Source organism: Hyla sarda, chromosome 1 (assembly GCF_029499605.1).
Source record: "Hyla sarda isolate aHylSar1 chromosome 1, aHylSar1.hap1, whole genome shotgun sequence".
In the NCBI taxonomy this organism is placed as follows: Eukaryota; Metazoa; Chordata; class Amphibia; order Anura; family Hylidae; genus Hyla; species Hyla sarda.
Genome location: NC_079189.1, coordinates 497,606,521 through 497,620,419, shown reverse-complemented (window position 1 = coordinate 497,620,419; position 13,899 = coordinate 497,606,521). Strand labels below are relative to the sequence as shown.

Genomic DNA, 13,899 nt, shown 5'->3' with positions numbered 1-13,899 from the left:
GCACAACATCCAAATGAATGCGGCCGCGGAATTGGTACAGATGTGTGGAAATTCTGCTGTGTGAATATAGCCTAAGGATCAATTACAACCAGGAGCATGATAGTCAAGAGTAAGCCAAACGTCTACATTTATCAACACGTGATTTTGTTTTATTGTTAAAAATTCCATGAACTTTCTAAATTCTGTTAGTTGACAGCACATGACTAAGAATTGAGGTCAGAGAATTGTTTTCTACTGTCATGTGAAGGAAAATAGGAACAAAATAATGCTACTTTCTTTAAATGATAAAAAAAAAGTGACATTTGTGTGCCACATAATGAATGACACTGTGTGCCCATGTAACAAGTGAAAATTGAGTAAAACAGGACAGGCTATGACCCTCTGCTTATTTTCATCATGCATGTGATGTGTCATCCATTTAGCAAAGGGATCAATTATCCCTATTTTAAGCTCTTTCCTTCTTTCACCATATGGTGAATGGAACAGGTCAAATAGGGACAAAAATGTCAGCATGCATCTACTCTCATGGCTCTACATTGTAGAGCTTTATAAATGTAAATTCTTTGAAGATAAACATATAAAAAGGAAAAGTCTGTTTATGAAAAGGATGAATGCAGCAATCCCTATAAGTAAACAGAGTTTTCCATAAAAGAACCTTAAAGGAGTACTCCGCTGGAAAACATTTTTCTTTAAATCAACTGGTGCCAGAAAGTTAAACAGATTTGTAAATTACTTCTATTAAAAAAATCTTAATCCTTCCAGTACTTATCAGCTGCTATTTGCTCCACAAGAAGTTCTTTTCTTTTTTTAATTTTCTTTCTGTCTGACCACAATGCTCTCTGCTGACACCTCTGTCCATTTTAGGAACTGTCCAGAGCAGGAACAAATTCCCATAGCAAACCTCTCCTGCTCTGGACAGTTCCTGACATGGACAGAGGTGTCAGCAGAGAGCATTGTGGTCAGATAGAAAATAAATTCAAAAAGAAAAGGACTTCCTGTGGAGCAAATAGAGGGCTGATAAATACTGGAAGGATTAAGATTTTTTTTTTTTTTTTTTAATAGAAGTAATTTACAAATGTGTTTAACTTTCTGACATCAGTTGATTAAAAATAATAATAATAATAATAACAAAAATTCCAGCGGAGTACCCCTTTAATGCCAAATACATTCTTCTCAAGCCACTACCTAGGAAATGATCTGAGGTATATTACAAGCTGTATCTCATCACAAGCTACTCAGCGGTGGGGGTGCCGATATTGGATTTTCTAGATGCTTCAGTTTCTCATATGTAGGCTGGCTCACAACCTATTATTCCAGCCTGTTGGAAAAGATTTTCTTACAACAAATGAACAGAACAAAAACAACCCCACATCCATCATGTGCCAATCTGAATATGAGAAGCTCTCAATCCGCCACTTCAGACACGTAACACTTCAAAAACATAAAGCATAGTTATCTTGCCAGATCCCACAGCTCAGTGGTGTAAGATTTTGTCTGGCAGAAAAAAATATAAATAAATTAAATAAAATAATTAATTAAACAAAATCCCATTGATTGACTGAGCAAATATTTCCTGTATGTCAAGATACAACCAGGAAAAAGTGCTTAACCTTGCAAATCCCCTGCTGATGCAGCCAGTGACGAGTGTCAGAATGGCAGCAGCAGGGGACTGGAGAGGTGAGGGCACTTTATTTTTTAGTTTTATTTGTTTTTAAACCAGCCAAGCACTTTTAAAAATATTTTCCTGCTGGTCTTGTTAAAGGAAAACGGTCATCCTGTTCACCCACACTAAACCCAATACACTGGTTTATAGTGTGGGTGAACAGGATTCCGATGAGGGGTCCCTGACTAAAATATGTACCTTTGGTCTGGAGATATGTTCCACTGAAGATTCACTTCTATCTTCTCTGAATTGCGTGCTGAAGGTGGGCCCCGTAGGCTCAATTTGCATATCCATTGTCGTTATTCAGCCGGCGCATGCGCTAACATGATCAGCAACTCCACGTCACTAGGATGTGACGTCACAGACAATGAATATTCACATTGAGCTGGAGAGGTCCGCCTCCAGAAAAGGTAGAAGCGGATCTTCGGCAGGACATTTCTCCAGACTGAAGGTACATATTGTAGTCAGTAACCCCTTACCAGACTCTTGTACACCCACACTATAAACACAGTGTTTTGGTTTTAGTGTGGGTGAACAGGATGACCGTTTCCCTTTAAACTGTCTTCCAGGGTGTGAATCTGATCACAGAAATATCTCCTATTGCTTGCACAGCAACAATGCTAACCACTGAGCCAAGGAACCCTGCACTGAACCAATGCTAACCACTGAGCCCAGGAACCCTGCACTGAACCAATGCTAACCACTGAGCCCAGGAACCCAGCTCTGAACCAATGCTAACCACTGAGCCAAGGAACCCTGCACTGAACCAATGCTAACCACTGAGCCCAGGAACCCTGCACTGAACCAATGCTAACCACTGAGCCCAGGAACCCAGCTCTGAACCAATGCTAACCACTGAGCCAAGGAACCCTGCACTGAACCAATGCTAACCACTGAGCCAAGGAACCCTGCACTGAACCAATGCTAACCACTGAGCCAAGGAACCCTGCACTGAACCAATGCTAACCACTGAGCCCAGGAACCCAGCACTGAACCAATGCTAACCACTGAGCCCAGGAACCCAGCTCTGAACCAATGCTAACCACTGAGCCCAGGAACCCAGCACTGAACCAATGCTAACCACTGAGCCCAGGAACCCAGCACTGAACCAATGCTAACCAATGAGCCCTGGAACCTAGCACTGAACAAATGCTAACCACTGAGCCCAGGAACCCAGCACTGAACCAATGCTAACCAATGAGCCCAGGAACCCAGCACTGAACCAATGCTAACCACTGAGCCCAGGAACCCAGCACTGAACTAATGCTAACCACTGAGCCCAGGAACCCAGCTCTTAACCAATGCTAACCACTGAGCCCAGGAACCCAGCACTGAACCAATGCTAACCACTGAGCCCAGGAACCCAGCACTGAACCAATGCTAACCAATGAGCCCAGGAACCCAGCACTGAACCAATGCTAACCACTGAGCCCAGGAACCCAGCACTGAACCAATGCTAACCTCTGAGCCCAGGAACCCAGCACTGAACCAATGCTAACCAATGAGCCCAGGAACCCAGCACTGAACCAATGCTAACCACTGAGCCCAGGAACCCAGCACTGAACCAATGCTAACCACTGAGCCCAGGAACCCAGCACTGAACTAATGCTAACCACTGAGCCCAGGAACCCAGCTCTTAACCAATGCTAACCACAGAGCCCAGGAACCCAGCACTGAACCAATGCTAACCACTGAGCCCAGGAACCCAGCACTGAACCAATGCTAACCACTGAGCCCAGGAACCCAGCACTGAACCAATGCTAACCACTTAGCCCATTTTGATCGAAACATATTCTATATGGGGAGAAGGAACAAAAGATCTCCTTGCACCAGTTTTCTCTTCTAATTAACCCAAAAAGCAAAGCTAGGTATGTGATAGTAAGTGATTTAGTTGCCCAGTTTAGAACAGAATATACTTATTTTAAGGTAAATGTAAAATATATATATATATATATATATATATATATATATATATATATATATATATATATAACTCCAAAAAAGGAAAGCGGCACTCCAATGGCAGAAAGAAGGTGTACTTATTCACCCATCAAGTCAAGTGCGACGTTTCAGCCTCACAATGAAGCCTTTCTCAAGGCTTCATTGTGAGGCTGAAACGTCGCACTTGACTTGATGGGTGAATAAATACACCTTTTTTCTGCCATTGGAGTGCCGCTTTCCTTTTTTGGAGTTGTTTAAGAAGGGTTTGGAGTTTGAACCTGTGAAGGCTGAGCACCCGATTTGGACTTTAAGTCCTACTGTACAGTGCCGGTTCCCTTAATTTTACTTTATATATATATATATATATATATATATATATATATATATATATATATATATATATTCCATTTGCACTGCTTCAATAACAAGTTAACAGTAATAAAAACTATTCAATCATTTTTGTACACAGAATAAAATGTGGTACACAATGGATTACTACGAGTACGGTGCTTCCTGAAAATTGTGCTTTTATTACCAATGTTGTACATTATCCTGAATTTCTCCAATATATGAGTAAATAGAAGGAAAGTGAACATAGTTGTAGTAAGACCTGGGATGCTGCACTCAAACCAGGTATATTGTGAACCCAAGTGAATTCAATAAAATGACTTTTACAAGATAATAAATTGTACATAGTAAATCCGATGGTGTTGAATTACGTGACAGTAAATGACACATAAAATCTGAAGCTTTGCATGTCATTATGAAGACTACTCCTGGATTATAGGATAATGAACATGAGGCAACAGGGAACCCATTCTCTAATATACACATAAAGGTCATTTACAGAAGACAAATATCTCAGAAGTGCCGTAAACATCCAAGTCACTGATAAGTCTGAGCCTCCTATATGTAAATGCACAACAAGAGAATTACTTACAGGGGTACTCCAGCGGAATAAAATGTTTTCAAATCAGCTGGTGGCAAAAAAGTTATTCAGTTTCAAAATTAATTATATTTAAATATTTTAAGCTTTCCAGCACTTATCAGGTGCTGTATGCTCCAAAGGAAGGTGTGTAGTGCTTTTCAGTCTGACCACAGTGCTCTCTGCTGACACCCCTGTCCTTCTCCAGACAGTTCCTGACACAGACAGAGGTGGCAGTAAAGAGCCCCGTCAGTCAGACCTCCAATAGTGGTTTATCTCCCCTGAGAACAGAGGATTCAGCATGCTAAAATCCAATTGCCTCAACAAGTGCTCTCCAAACTGTGGACCTTCAGCTGTTGCAAAACTACAACTCCCAGCATGCCCGGACAGCCAACAGCTGGAGTTCAAAACTTGACAACTGTCTAATGTGCATGTCCGCTTTATTGTCTCATCACCCTTTTTAGTCAAAAGGCACAATATATTTTTCAGGCCTAAGGACCTGAATGTATTATACCCTGTTGTTACATAGGGCTGAATATCTGTTTTAAGTCAAATTCACAAGAAACAAGTACGAAAGAAATACCAGTGGGGATTAATACATCTACATGAGGTAATTTCACATGTGACACATTTTCTGCTAACATTTTCACGGCAGTCTAATTCAAGTAAATAGGACTTGAAAAACCAATATAATCAAAAGCCAACATCCTGAAATGGGGAAAAGGCACACTTGAGCATATAACAATTAATCTGAATAAGATAGGAGTGTAGCCATAGCGGTTTAAAGAAGATGGTCATCCTAATAAAACTGATGCCCAATCCTTATTACAGGTAACATCACAATACTGTTTGTACTATGGTGCTGTCTCTTTGAAGTGAACGTGGTAACAGTGTAGTACCTTGCACCACCACTGGTAACAGTATAGTGATGCAAGGCCAAATAACTACAGAGGCTGCAGTTTCTGCATAAGCACCATAGCCCCTTCAAAAACACCCGATTGGTTAGGAGACAGAAGTCAGACATGTGTTTCATCAAGAGGATCTACAGCACAATTTTGAGGAGGACACTATGACCTGTCATTTACCACAGATCTGCCTGACCTGAGGATTAGCCCCACTGTCATTCAATGGAGCTAATCTGGAGATATACTGTGCGTAATCCGCTGAAATATTGTGGTTGGTTATTATGTCCTTTGTTATGTCCTTTTTTTCCTGCAGCCAGTGCTATTGAAAACACTATTCACATTATTGGGTGCAGTAAGAATAATGAACTCCTCAACAGAAAGAACTAGGACATGTGAACATACTCCGAGCTCCTCAAAAAAATCTGCCTGTGTTGGATACAGATTTTCAATATTTGTTACAAATCTAAATCCAAAACTACGTGTAACACAGGCAGATTTTGTGGGGGATTAACTGAGGACAAACCCGCTGTGGAAAATAACGCCACGTGTAAACTTCACCCTTGGGGTAAACATTTTACAAGTAATTAATAGTGGAATAATTATAATGGAAAAATAGTAAAAGCAAATTCATTTATATGCATATGTACGGTACTCTATTCTTAACACATAACTAGACAAAATATAGTAACATATCAGCTGATAAATATTGCCAGCAATTCTAGGTAGGGTGAAAACACAGGGGTTGTTTGCTGGAAAATTAGCGCCAATTGGCTGAAGCATTGTGGCCACATGCAGCCGACAACCGGTGTATTTGCACCCTAAGGCTATGTACACAAGGGAACATGCCGGTGCTAGGACCGCTTAGCATGACAACGCATTCCATGCAGAGTCCGCAAAAAGAATAGACATGCCTACTCTTTATGCGAACACCGGAATTTTTATTTCCGTGCCAGATGTTTCCGGCGCGGAAATTCTGCTATGTGAACAGCACAGCAGAATCTCATTGAAATCAATATAGCCTAAAACTCCTCTACATGGTGAATGGAGGTGAGCTTAGAATAGTAAAAGAACAGTATAACTAACTCAACAATGCTAACTCCTTGCCCAAGAGCAGATGCCTTTTCTCAACCTCTGCAACACCAAATTTAACAAACAAGCCAAACAACAGTAATGTAATACAAAAAAGAACAAAGTCAATGTAATATATCTAAATTACTCTGGAGCCAAAGACAAGACGAGAGGGCATGGATCCAAGAGTCACAGGTGTGGACTCTAATTCTTGTTAAACAAGTATACATTGTGCCCCCAGGTCAGACTGTTTTAGTTGCACTGGGAGAAAAGGGGGCCCACCTGTGATGCGTGCACCCTTGCAGGGCATTCCTTCCAACAACAGAATTCACAATACCTCCGTATGACATGTGTGAAGAGACAATATTTCTCATCAATAAAAGTTATGGCATGTTCACATGTAGCTCATATGCTGTAGAAACCAAACCAAAGGTTAAATTCAGCCCGTTCAATAGTCACTTTTTCTTTAACTATTTGACACAACATAAAATCTGCAATAAAATTCACAACAGATTTTATGCAGAGAAACTCGATCACTACACACTAAGGTTTATATTTTTGAATTCCGCAGAATATATGTTGTGTATGAACATACCCATAAACAGTGTTTTCCAAACAGTGCGCCTTCTGCTATTGCAAAACTACAACTCCCAGTAAAGGCTGTCCGGGCACGTTGGGATTTGTCATTGATACACAGCAGTGAAGCGCTATAATTGTAAGCTTGTGATTTTTTTTCCATAGTCATAGTATAACCATCGCTCTGTTATTCCAATCATAGAATCACTGTTTTACATAAAACAATTTGGATAATATGACTGTAGAATGTTGCTCACAAAAGAATTTCTCAGTTTTAGTAAACTATGGCGTGGCCTCTAGCCACAGAGGCGTTTCTGTAAAATAAAATTAGGAATCTCTCACTATGATTAATTGTAAAGGTACGTTCACACGTACAAGATCTGCTGCATATTTTTGCTGCACATTTTATGCAGCACATTTAGTTACCCATTTAAGTAAATAGGTAGCAAAATCAGAAGATCAAAATACGCAACAAAAATATGCAGCAGATTCTGTACGTGTGAACATACCCTAAGGATGCGTTCAAACATGCATATTTTCTGCTGCAGATCTGCTTCAGAAGATTTCACTGCCCATTGACTTTAATGGACAGCAAAATCTGCAGCAGAAAATATACATGTGTGAACGTACCCTAATATGTCATTACAGTGACCCCTCAACATACGATGGCCCCGACATATGATAATTTCAACATGCGATGGCCTCTCAGAGGCCATCGCATGTTGAAGGCAGCATCAACATACAATGCTTTTTTATGTCGGGGCCATCGCATAAACGGCTATCCGGCAGTGCTGACTGCTTCAGCTGCCGCCGGATAGCCGTTTACGTGAGCTCCGGTGATGGTCACTCATCTGTCCTTGGGGCTACGGAGCATCCTCTTCGGGATCCTCTGCATCATCGGCGCTCTCCATCAATGTCATCACGTCGCTGTGCACGCCGTCCAGTCATCCAATAGGAGCGGTGTGCGTAGCGACGTGATGGCGGCGACGGAGAACGCGGTTGCCGGGGAAGCAGAGGCCTTGCCGGAGCATCGCGGACACCTCGGGGACGTGGCGACAGCGATGGACGGCGACCTCCTGGGCAGCGGTGACGAGTGGTGACCCTCCGGAGCGGTGGGGACAGGTGAGTACAACTTTCTCTGACAGTGGTCTACAACCTGCGGACCTCCAGATGTTGCAAAACTACAACACCCAGCATGCCCGGACAGCCAACGGCTGTCCGGGCATGCTGAGTGTTGTAGTTTTGCAACATCTGGAGGTCCGAAGGTTGTAGACCACTGTCCTATACTTTACATTGCACGGATCCCTCAACATACGATGGTTTCCACAAACGGTGGTCCGTTTGGAACGGATTACCATCGTATGTTGAGGGACCACTGTATTCTGTACAAAAAAAAGAAAAGCAAGAACGTTAAATGCATACACATGCATGAAATACTTCTACTAAAAATCCTGCCAACTATGGAAGTTTACGATATTATATATACTAATAATAATTAAAAAAAAATACAACAACACATAAGGATACATATCCTATTCTCCCCCACACTGACGCAGACATCCTGTAGTAAACTTTCCATGGTTAGAATAGCCTAGTTTCTCTAAAACATAGGGAGAATCATAGGGGAAAGACAATCAGACAAAAGACTTTTTTAGTTTATACTCACCTTGGGCTTCATGAAGGTGTGAATAAGTCCTTAAAGTTTTGAGGTTTGAAAAAGGTTTCCTAAGACCATACAGTAGCATGAAGTCCCCCCGCCCCCCCAAAACTGTTTAGCTCTGTGTTAAGAGTGAGAAGACACTGACAGGACTTTCTCACAGTCGCTCCCTCCTCTGTAGTTTGTGTGAAGCTGAATGAAGCAATCAGCCTCTAACACAGACACCCTACAGCCAAACTTCCTAAAAGGAAATTTGAGAAGTCCCACCCTGAATCTTAAAAAAAAAACACACGACCTAACCTTTCACAATGTGAACAACATATACCGTTTAGCCACTGATACACCACACGATGGGGATCTGCGCCGGGAAATGAGGGCATTATTGAGTCACAGACTTATTTCTATCCTAGTAAAAAGGTGACAGCTGCTCCAGGGTATGGAATCATTGGGATTGCCCATAAAACATGCCTACTACAAGCAACAGAGATTCAATAAACCAAGAAAATAATAATATTTATCCTTAAAATCATAAATACTCCCAAAGTGCATTAGCCAAAAATAAATAAATATCACTTAATTTTGTAATTTCTTCTACTTGACGTGTTTGACTTTTTTAAAGCCACCACTAGGAATAACTTTTAAAAAAAAATTGCGGGACTTGGATCGATGACAGCAGGCGATTGGTTTTCGAGTACATTATTTTGCACCTTACAAAAGGTTATAAAGCATTAAAAGCGGGGACAGATTTTATTTCAGCTCTTGTTAGCCACAGCATGTTTGCTTATAAGGGAAATGTTTATTTCCATTTTTCAAGGATGAATCAGGTCAGACGAGCAGCTGTATATCGAGCTAGTTTAGTGCCGTAGAGCTGGACTCCTTTTCTCCACTATTTACATTGCGGACAGCAGATATCACCGCAGGACATTGGGCTGAACTTAAAACGTAACAGCAGAATCTGGCAGCAAGTCAATAATAGAGAGGAAAACAAAAGTCTTCACAATAGTAACTCCGGACAAGGCAGTATGTCTGGCATTTCCCAGTTTACTTCCCTCTTCCTTTGCACTTAAGAAGAATGTGATGTGGAGGAAAAAGCTTTTAGTAAAAGACTAATTTGCAAGTGACCACACTAAAGTACTTCTCATGAAATGTCCCCGAGTTATGGCTTCGACCAGTAGTCCATAGTCAGTCAGCATGTAGTAGGACATAAAGAGGAGGATAAGGCTCTGTTCACACACAAGGGGAAATTTATCATTGTATGTAGACTATATTTTTGCTCTACATTCGTTGCAGTTACCGTATTTTTCTCTCCATAAGATGCACCTGACCATAAGAAGCACCTAGGTTTTAGAGGAGGAGAACAAGAAAAAAAAATTCTGAACCAAACGGGTATTATAAAATATTAAGGACCCCCTTGTGGCCAGCAGGACCCCCGTGTGGCCAGCAGAACCTCCCTTGTAAACAGCAGAACCTCCCTTGTAAACAGCAGGACCCCCCTTGTAGTTGCTTACCAGTACTTCACTACCGCTGGCCTGTTCTGACGTCCGCATAATGGAGTCTATGGAGGAGCATGTGACACACACGTCACTCTGCTTCCTCCGTAGCGTTATGCAGGGCGCAGGGGAGTGATGTGTGTGTCACATGCTCCTCCATAAGACTCCATTATGCGGACAGGAGAACGGGGCAGCGGCGTGAATAAGAGAACGGGGCAGCGGAGCACTTCGCCTCTCAGACCCAGGAGCAGGTAAGCATCAGCAGCCCCACCAAACCCCCCCACCCCCTGCAGCCGTCCCTGCACTTTAGCACACACACATTTGCTCCATAAGACGCACAGACATTTCCTTCCCACTTTTGGGGGAGAAAAAGTGAGTCCTATGGAGAGAAAAATATGGTACTTCTTTTTTCTCATGATTGTGTGGGTATGTCAAGATAAAGTTGTTTTTCTGGAGTGGTCATGAATTGATCATGTGCGAATTTTGGAGAGTTCACCCACACCAACATTAAAGGGGTACTCCGTTTTTGTTTTTTGTTTCTTTTTTAATAAACCAACTGGTGCCAGAAAGTTAAACAGATTTGTAAATTATTTCTATTAACCCCTTAAGAACCAAGCCCATTTTTACCTTAAGGACCAGAGCGTTTTTTGCAAATCTGACCGCTGTCACTTTAAGCATTAATAACTCTGGGATGCTTTTACTTTTCATTCTGATTTCGAGATTGTTTTTTGTGACATATTCTACTTTATGGTAGTGGTAAATTTTCGTCGATACTTGCATCATTTCTTGGTCACAAAATTCCAAAATTTCAGGAAAATTTAGCATTTTTTTAACTTTGAAACTCTCTGCTTATAAGGAAAATGGACATCCCAAATATATTTGATATTGATTCACATATACCTAATATGTGGATGTTAAGTGCTCTGTGGGTGCTCTAGAAGGCTCAGAAGGGAAGGAGCAACAATGGGATTTTGGAGAGTGAGTTTTTTATAAATGGTTTTTAGGGGTCATGTCACATTTAGGAAGCCTGTATGGTGCCAGAACAGCAAAAAAAAAAAACTCCAACATGTCATACTATTTTGGAAACTACATCCCTCAAGGAACATAACAAGGGGTATAGTAAGCCTTAACACCCCACAGGAGTTTGACGACTTTTCGGTATGTGTAAATTAAATTTTTTTTTTTCACTAAAATGCAGTTTTTTGCCCAAATTTACAATTTTTACAAGAGGTAATAGGAGAAGATGCCCCCCAAAATTTGTAACCACATTTCTTCCGAGTATGGAAATACCCCACGTGTGGATATAAAGTGCTCTGCACGCGGACCACAATGCTTAGAAGAGAAGGAGCGCCATTGAGCTTTTTAAAAGCAAATTTTGAAGAGATTTAGGAAGCCCCTACGGTGCCAGAAAAGAAAGGAAAAAAAAAGCCCCACATGGCACACTATTTGGGAAACAACACCCCTCAAGGAACATAACACGTGGTAAAGGGAGCCTTAACACCCCACAAATTTCCTCTAAAGTTGGACGTGAAAAGGAAACATTTGATTTTTTTCACAAAAATGCTGGTGTTACCCCAAATTTTTCATTTTCAAAAGGGGTAATAGGAGAAGAGGAGTGCCAATGGGCTTTTGGGGAGAGAATGTGTCCGCAATTGAAGGCAATGTGTGTTTACAAAGCCCCCATGGTGCCAGAACAGTGGACCAAACCCCCCCCCCCCCCCAACACGTGACCCCATTTTGCAAACTACACCCTTCACAGAATTTAATAAGGGGAGCAGTGAGCATTTACACCCCACTGGCATTTGACAGATCTCTGGAACAGTGGGCTATGCAAATGAAAAATTTAATTTTTCATTTTCACGGACCACTGTTCCAAAAAATGTCAGACACCTGTGGGGTGAAAATGCTCACTGCACTCCTTACTACATTCCGTTAGGGGTGAAGTTTACAAAATGGGGTCACATGTTGGGGGGGCGGGTCCACTGTTCTGGCACCATGGGGGCTTTGTAAACACACATTGCCTTCAATTGCGGACACATTCTCTCTCCAAATGCCCATTGGAACTCCTCTTCTGAGCATTGTAGTTCGCCCGCAGAGCACTTTCCATCCACATATAGGGGATTTCCATACTCAAAAGAAATGGGGCTACAAATTTTGGGGGTATTTTTCCTATTTTCCCTTGTGAAAATGAAAATTGTCGGGCAACACCAGCATTTTAGTGAGAAAAAAAAAGTTTATTCATTTTCCCATCCAACTTTAACTTAAATTCGTCAAAAACCTGTGGGGTGTTAAGGCTCACTATACCCTTGTTATGTTCCATGAGGGGTGCAGTTTCCAAAATGTGTTCACATGTGGGTATTTATAGTTTTGCGTTGTTTTACAGAACCACTGTAAAATCAGCCACCCCTGTACAAATCACCAATTCAGATCTCAAATGTACATAGTGCGCTCTCACTCCTGAGCCTTGTTGTGCGCCCGCAAAGCACTTTGCATCCACATATGGGATATTTCCAAAATTCATAGTACGGAAATACTCCATATGTGGCACTAAACTGTTGCCTTGAAATTCGACAGGGATCCGAAGCAAGAGAGCGGCATGCGCATTTGGGGCCTAAATTGGGGATTTGCATCCGCCACCAAAATACTCTACGGCAGTGTTTCCCAAACAGGGTGTCTCCAGCTGTTGCAAAACTCCCAGCATGCCTTGACAGTCAGTTGCTGTCCGACAATACTGGGAGTTGTTTTTCAACAGCTGGAGGATCTGTATTGGGAACAGTGCCGCACAAGATGTTTTTTATTTTTATTGGGGGGGGGGGGAGACGACGACTGTTAAGGGTATATGTATATGTAGTGTTTTACTTTTTATTTGGTGTAGGTGTAGTGTAGCGTTTTTAGGGTACAGCCACACTGGCGGGGGTTTACAGTGAGTTTCTCACTGTTACTTTGAGCTGCAGCGGAAAATTTGCCACATCTCAAACTTGCAGCAGAAAACTCGCTGTAAATCCCAACCCATGTGAATGTACCCTGTAAGGCAAACCTTCAGCTGTTGCAAAACTACAACTCCCAGCATGCACTGACAGATCATACATGCTGGGAGTTGTAGTTATGCAACTTCTGGAGGCACATTGGCTGCGAAACAGAGTTTGTTACCTAACTACGTGTTCCGCAACCAGTGTGCCTCCAGCTGTTGCATAACTACAACCCCCAGCATGCACAGACTACCAAAGTGCATCCTGGGAGTTGTAGGTAGTTGGAAATCCAGCTGTTGCAAAACTATAACTCCCAGCATGCCTTTTGGCTGTGCATGCTGAGAGTTGTTGCTAAGCAACAGCAGGAGTGAATCCTGTATCCTGCCGCCTGCACCGCCGCCGATGCTGCCACCGCTCCTGCCTTTCGCCGCTCCTGAGGGGACCCCCGCCGGGCCAGCCAAAGGTAGGAGACCCCCGCCGACCCGATCACCGCCCAGCAGGGTAGTGATTGGCCGGTCGTTCCGACCGATCAGTCACGTGATCGTGAGGTGGCACCCGTGCCACCTCACTCCTGCTAGGTAAAGGTGAATGGGGCTGTCTCGGACAGCCACATTCACCCTTTTTTACAGGTAACCAGAGACCCAATTGACCCGGAATCACCGCAAATTGCCAGTCTGAATTTACTGAAATGGAATATCCAGACGG

General features: G+C 42.4%; 1 protein-coding gene across 5 annotated transcripts in view; it reads right to left on the bottom strand.

The window, feature by feature from the left end:
- Positions 1-13,899, bottom strand: part of MCC (MCC regulator of WNT signaling pathway) — a 418,752-nt gene that overhangs the window by 198,774 nt on the left and 206,079 nt on the right. Inside the window, exon 1 of one of the 5 annotated variants that reach the window (XM_056537455.1) lies at positions 8,745-8,888. The exons of the other annotated variants lie outside the window; for them this stretch is intronic. Within the exon in view, the coding sequence (XP_056393430.1) occupies positions 8,745-8,756 (12 nt within the window). The 5' untranslated portion in view covers positions 8,757-8,888. Of the gene's footprint in view, positions 1-8,744; positions 8,889-13,899 lie in introns of those variants that run through there. 5 annotated transcript variants of the gene reach the window in all.